Source organism: Arvicola amphibius, chromosome 10 (genome assembly GCF_903992535.2).
Source record: "Arvicola amphibius chromosome 10, mArvAmp1.2, whole genome shotgun sequence".
Classification (NCBI taxonomy): Eukaryota; Metazoa; Chordata; class Mammalia; order Rodentia; family Cricetidae; genus Arvicola; species Arvicola amphibius.
The window spans coordinates 82327916-82333915 of record NC_052056.1 but is presented as its reverse complement, the minus strand read 5'-3'; the positions used below and the strand labels follow the sequence as shown (position 1 = coordinate 82333915).

The 6000-nt window shown below is 51.4% G+C and overlaps 1 protein-coding gene across 12 annotated transcripts in view; it reads left to right on the top strand.

Moving 5' to 3' along the window:
- Window positions 1-488: 488 nt before the first annotated feature.
- The window catches only part of Pitpnm2 (phosphatidylinositol transfer protein membrane associated 2), a 106007-nt gene continuing 100495 nt past the window's right edge, over window positions 489-6000 (top strand). For 9 of the 12 annotated variants that reach the window (XM_038345066.2, XM_038345059.2, XM_038345058.2 and 6 more), the window contains exon 1: window positions 489-593. Coding sequence is in view for 1 of the 12 variants with exons in the window: in XM_038345057.2 (XP_038200985.1) it covers window positions 1966-2037 (72 nt within the window). In the remaining 11 variants the exon portion in view is untranslated. Of the gene's footprint in view, window positions 594-1914; window positions 2038-6000 lie in introns of all 12 variants that reach the window. The other 3 variants (XM_038345057.2, XM_038345053.2, XM_038345065.2) reach the window with 3 other exon arrangements.

The following is a 6000-nucleotide window of genomic DNA, read 5'->3' as shown; positions in this document are numbered from 1 at the left end:
TACTGGCAAAGCTGGAGGCCACCTGCATCTTCAATCCAAGGGTCCAGCCAAGTGTTTCCTGACTCCTTCCTGCTTTGCATAGTTTTCCAGCTATTCCTACTCCACCCCCACCCCATGGCCTGACATCGTCCAATCCTAACTGGGTCCTGAGTAAAGAAAGCTCTTAGACTGGAAGCCAAAAGAGTTCTGGTCACTTATAAGAAGGCAGTGGTATGCTGGCGTATTAGTCCCACTCCCTGTGTGGTTTTCCTAACTGGACAGTGTGGAGGTACATCCATCACTGGTTCAGGGTTAGGCCTTTCCTCCCCAAAGGCATTCATCAGGATCTGTGAAATGGATACCTCTCTGCCATACACACCACTTTGACTCTCTTGCTCCCCTAAAGTGTGAGTCTCAGGCTGAGGCTGGCTCTGCAATTTCCATGTTGATTGGTATAGCGTAATGAGGAGCGCAGGTGGCTCATGTCTTCTGCTTTTGGGTTTCTCCCTGCAGGATGCTGGCACGTGTGTCCTGGTCCTGACTCCCTTCTGTGGACAAATTGATCATTCCTCTTCCTGTGGTGGAGACATTGACCGAGCTGCTCAGATCCACAGGTAAAGACCAACTGCCTGCTACAGTGGCCCTGTCTTCCTGCCCAGTGTTTAAAGTTGGAGGGCTATGGAGCCTTTACCATTTCTTTCTCCCCTTAAAGCTCCTTCTGATTGCTGTGATATGGTGGAAATATCTTCATTAATTGGAAAGGTCTGTCCTTGGTAGCAACTGTTGGTGGCCCTACACAGAGCACACAAGGGGATTCTTTACTATTTGCTCTCAGGGTTCATTCTGGGCCCTCTGTTCCAGGTGACAGACAAGATATGGGATAGGGTAGGGAGGATTTTTTACTTGAAGGTGTCTTCTTCCTGGCTGGGAACCCCAGTGACTCTTTAGTCGCTTCAAAGAGCCAAGGCTGGGCTGCTTGCTCATCGAGTTGTCCATAAGCTGCAGCAGTGACCCAGAAACTGGCTTCCAATGTGTTTTCTTAGGTTTTGTCCCTCTGAACCCACCTGCTTCTTGTCCATTTTGTTTCCTAGACAATGTCTCTTCTGACTTGTGCTTTTATTTGAAGGCCTCTAGTAGATAGGGCAGGTGGTACAGGGACTTTTCCTTTCCTCCCTAACTTCCTATGGACTCTGCTTTCTGGACACTCATCAGTGGGTTTGAGCTTTGGGATTGCAGGGCCTGCACATTCCTTCTAGGGAAGAAAGTTGGGAGGGGAGGGAAGCTTACTGGCCCCAGCCTCTGCTGTGGCCATTGGACTTCATCTTACTCGAGGGAGCCGAAGCCTCAGGTGTTAGACTTAGTCGCGTGGCTGGCCAGTAGCAGGCTTGAGATTCGACCCAAGTCCAGACCAGGAGCACACAGCCTAGCTTTCCAAATGCAATGTCTGGGCCTTTTGGTTCCACCCTGTCTTGCTCTTGGTTCCTTCCCTCTGGGCCCCTTCCTCACCGGGAAGCTCCCAGGGCACAGAGTTGCCTAGGCTGCCTCTGGCTTTTGCTTGCAGGCTGGCACCAAGAGCTGTTGTTTTCTCTAATTGCTCATTTTCTTCACTTGCCAAGAAATGGCCTCCAAGTGCTAAGGAGAAAACGGCTATGTTATGTTGTTGTTGTTTTGTTTTGTTTTATTTCACTTTCAAAAGTGTCTCTGCACAGGAGGGATTATGGGGATAGTGACATCAGAGCACTTAGCCCCAACTTCTGTGGTCTGGTCTGAGCTCCATGGTTGGACATGTGCTAGTAGAATTATCTCCAACATTCGGCAGGGCCCCCAGAAAACCCTTCCCTGCAGGACCTGAATGTTGATGTCACCTCTTAGTGTTCAGAGGGACCCTGCCCCTGCTTTACTTGGGGCCTCCACTTCCTGTTTCCTTTCTCACAGGAAGGGGCTCTTTCCTGCATAGCAGCTGTCATCAGTGAGTTTGCAGAGGTGATGGCCTCACAGCCCGCCTACCCAAGGTTCTCAGTGACTTCCCTGACGACATGGTCAAATGCTTGGTGTACGGTAGGTGCATTGTGCATGTTGTGCCAGCCTACAAACACAGAAGGGGTTACTACTATTCCAGGTGTCAGGGATAAAGCCGTGAACAAAGCAGACAGAAGCCCCATGTGAGTAGTTTACATCCTGGTGAAGTCTCCTCTACCCACTCTGTTTGCCAGCTTCCTGTCTTCCCTCCTGAGCCCACTTCAAGTACTTCCTTGTAAGCCCCTCAACCCATGCTAACCCATCCTTCCTCTTCATATTGTCCCAGATCACTGCTGTTACCATCAGCTCTGAAGCCTCTGTCTGCCTGTTAGCTGTCAGTCTGAGGGCCCTTTAATGGATGAGACTTTGTACCTCTCTTACTGCCTCAGCTTCTCCTGCAAACATCAGGCCTGAATGGGGCAATCATGTTTGCTCGCTGCAGGCCTCTGAGCTGCCCTGGAAGTTTGTAGTAACATGATTGGCACAGAACTCTGAGCGGGAGGCAAGTCTCTGGATGGAGAGCAGCCCTGTCAGGGGTGACTGAGAACAGGAATGTTCCCCCTGCCCTCCTCTGCCAGGGTGAGGAATGAAAAGACCCAACAAAGTTTATTTTTAGAGACACTTCTTGCTCCAGAGGAACCCAGGCTCTTTCCTTCCAGAAGGGTGGCAGGCTGGAGGGCCCAGTAGGACAACTGGCTTGTTCCTTGGCAGCCTGGCATCTTCTGCATTTGCTTGGTTCAGAGGCATCCAAAGAGGGTCCTAGCTGAGAAGGGAGAGCATTTGCCCTCAGCAAGTTGAGCAGGCTTCATTCTGAGTGACACAGTAGGACTCTTAGCCTTGACTGCACCTTGGTGTCCTTGAGGCTAGAATGCAACAAGGAGGGTCTCCTGGCACAGGCCTTCTTGGCTTCCTTCCTACTTCCTGGTGTAGGCTCAGGCTAGGAGGGGTACTTCCTGCCATTGTCTGTGTGACAGGCCTCTGGAAGGTCACTGTCTCCTCCAGAGGAAGAGGGCCTGGGTAGGGCCTCAGAACACAGCAGTAATGGACACAGAATACGGGAGTCTGTCTACCTCCCTTACCTTTTTCTGGACCTGAGCTGAAGCCAGGATCTAGGTGGTGGTGCCACCTGGGCAGCTGAGCCTCTGGGCCACAGTTTCTCATCTCTCTTTGTGGTCAGCCTTGTCTCCGTGTGACAAAGTTGGCCAGTGTATTCCTTTAGTCTAGGCCATATCAGAGCCCAGGATGGACAAGGCTGAATGACATATAACACAGAGGGAAGGCAGCACTCTGCTCTCCACACAGTGCCGGTGGAAGAGCTGGGGAGAGCTGATGGCCTGGCCCTGCTGGGGCCAGCTCTGCACTTTGCTTCTGCTGTATTCTGTGGTCTGATGGGCTACTTTGACTCACATCCTGCAGTTTACAGGACATGGACTTGGCCACAAACCTCCAAGGACTCACTCTCTCTGCCTCTGGGCCTCCCCTCCCCAGCTTACACCCCACGAGGACAGCACTCTCTCTGCCTGTAGGCCCCCTCCCCGGCTTACACCCCATGAGGACAGTCCTTTTCACTCTCCTTGGGTCCTATCTGTTTAGGCAGAGCACTGTTTTCTACACATGTGCTTTCTTTCCAACCAGGCGGCAGAGTCTGGCGGGTGCTCCTCTCTCCACTCAGGATCACCTGTGGAAGATGCTTTGTGTCAGCCAACTTTCTGTGACTGAGGGATTCTAACTGTCATGGGGCAAGGTTTGGGTTGGCTGATGATCTTAGAGACTCCAGTCTGTGACTGGTTGTTCCTGTTGCTTTTAGGCCTGTGCTAGGTCCCACGTCATGGTGCTGCATGTGGCAAAGCAGAGCCCTTCCCTCAAGGCCAGGAAGGAAAGACCAGAGAAGAGAAAAGGGACGGGGTTTTTCCCCTTTGAAGACAAGTCCCCAGTGTTCTAATACCTCCCACTACCCCACCTCTCAAACATATCTAACAATCTCTCAGTAATTATGCAATAGCACAGTTGTTCAGGATTCTCAACAAGATGGAAAGTGAAGCCTGGGGATACAGCTTAGTGGTAGAGTATGCCTAGCACATGTGAAACCCTGTACTGTCAGAGGTGGGGGGGGGGGCGGGAAGAAAAGCTCTTTGAGAGAGACTGTCTGGGGCTGACTGGGGATAGAGAACAAAGGGAAGAATAGCAGGGGATGAGGAGGGCATGGCCTTGTGAGTTGGTGCTAAGGCCTTGACCTTGACTTTGAGTGGTATGAAGCCATGAAAGCATTTGGACAGCTTGAGGACCAGGCTCAGCCTGTGGCTGCTGTGTTGTTCACAGGCTGCAGAAGCACAGGAACAACTGCAGTAAAGGGGTCAGTGGTGCTTGGACCTAGGAGTGCCCGTTGAGCTCTAGGTCTATCTTCAGGTATTCCTGGAAGGACTCTTTATCCACATTTAAAAGGGTTTTGTAGCCTTGGAGGACCCAGGAGACCTTCTGATCTGACTTTTAATGTAACCTGTGGAGAAAGGAAACTGAAGCCCAGTAAAGGAAGTTTTGTGTCCAAAGTCAAGCTGGTTAGTTAGTGACAGAGCCAAGCAGATTTGGGATTCTGGAATCTAAGTCCCGTAGTTTGCAGCAGAGCTGGGTGGTCCCTTGTGTGTAAGCATATGAGCCACAAGCGAAAGAGCCTGCCCCACACTGCTACAGCTGAGCAGTGGGATCTTGCAATGCCAGCAACACCGTGGGTGGCGGCCTCCGCTATGGGCAGGGCCAGAGGCTTTGCATGCTGAAGGTTCTTGGCACTCCAGGCCTTCAGCAGCTCTGTCTGGGCCACTGCCCAAGATTCTGACTCTAGTTGGATTGCGGTGTTTGTGATATCCAAGGCCTTGGGCAAATCAAAGCCAAAGCTCATGGTACTCTTTATTCAGCTTTGACTGAGCTTCTGCTGAGGGAAGGACAGAGGCCAGGGAAAGACTGTCCTGCCCTTCAGGAGCTGACAGGTCAGCCAAAGCGTGTGTGGTAGAGGTGGGGCAAAATGTCCATGTTTGAGACGTACAAAACTGGCCAAGGGCAGGGGATCATTGATCTAGGGTATAAAACAGCCTCCATAGCCTCCAAATACCCTAGTGCGTACCGCCAGAGCTCATGTCCACTGTGGTGGTCCTCTTTAGTCTGTGGTTTTGGCTGTTGTGATAAAGGGACACAGAAGGCCAGCTGTGTCACTGAGAATGGATCACTTTCAACCAGGAGGACCTGCTGTGCTCTTGACACCATTACTCTTCCATGTCTCCTTGCTGTCTCTTCGGAAGGGGCTATGGTCACTGTGTTTCTAATGACAGCCATTACAGTACTCTAGCCAGTAGATAGAAGAGGCCTGTGCTATCCCGTAGGTCCAGAAAGTAGGACCTGGGTGTCCTGCACAGAAGGGCCACCTGGAGAAGGTAGAGGAAGATCTTGTTTCTGCTTTCTTGAGGAAGTATGAGTTTGTAGGCCAAAGTGGAAGCAAACATCCAGTTTGATTTCCCTTTGTGCTGTTTAACTCAGCCTGGTCCATTTGCCGTGCAGACTGTTGAGAAGTGGTGGCACGGAAACTGCTGCCTCTGCACTGCCCTTTGCTCTGGTGAATAACCTGGCAGCCGCAGTATATGGCTAAGAACATGCTATCATAGAGCAGCAGGGCCAGGCCTGGGTGGCGGGAGGCGTGGCCAGACTCCAGGCATCTATGCACAACAAACTTCTGGAAAATCAGTTGCTGGCACCTTCCCGAGGATAGAGGGTGAGGGCAATAAAGCACCCAGAGACCCTTTCTGCCCTGAAAACATAGCCAAGAGGCTGAGCATAGTGGCTTGTAGCTGTGACTGCACTCAGGAGGCTGAACTGAGAATTTCAGGTGGACTACTGTGGACTAGTTCAACATGGACTACTAAGTTTCCAAACAAAGCAAAATAAAACCACAGAAAACAAAACCAAAGACAAGTTCCCTGTCCAAAGGACTGTGGGGCTGTGCAGACACACTTTCTA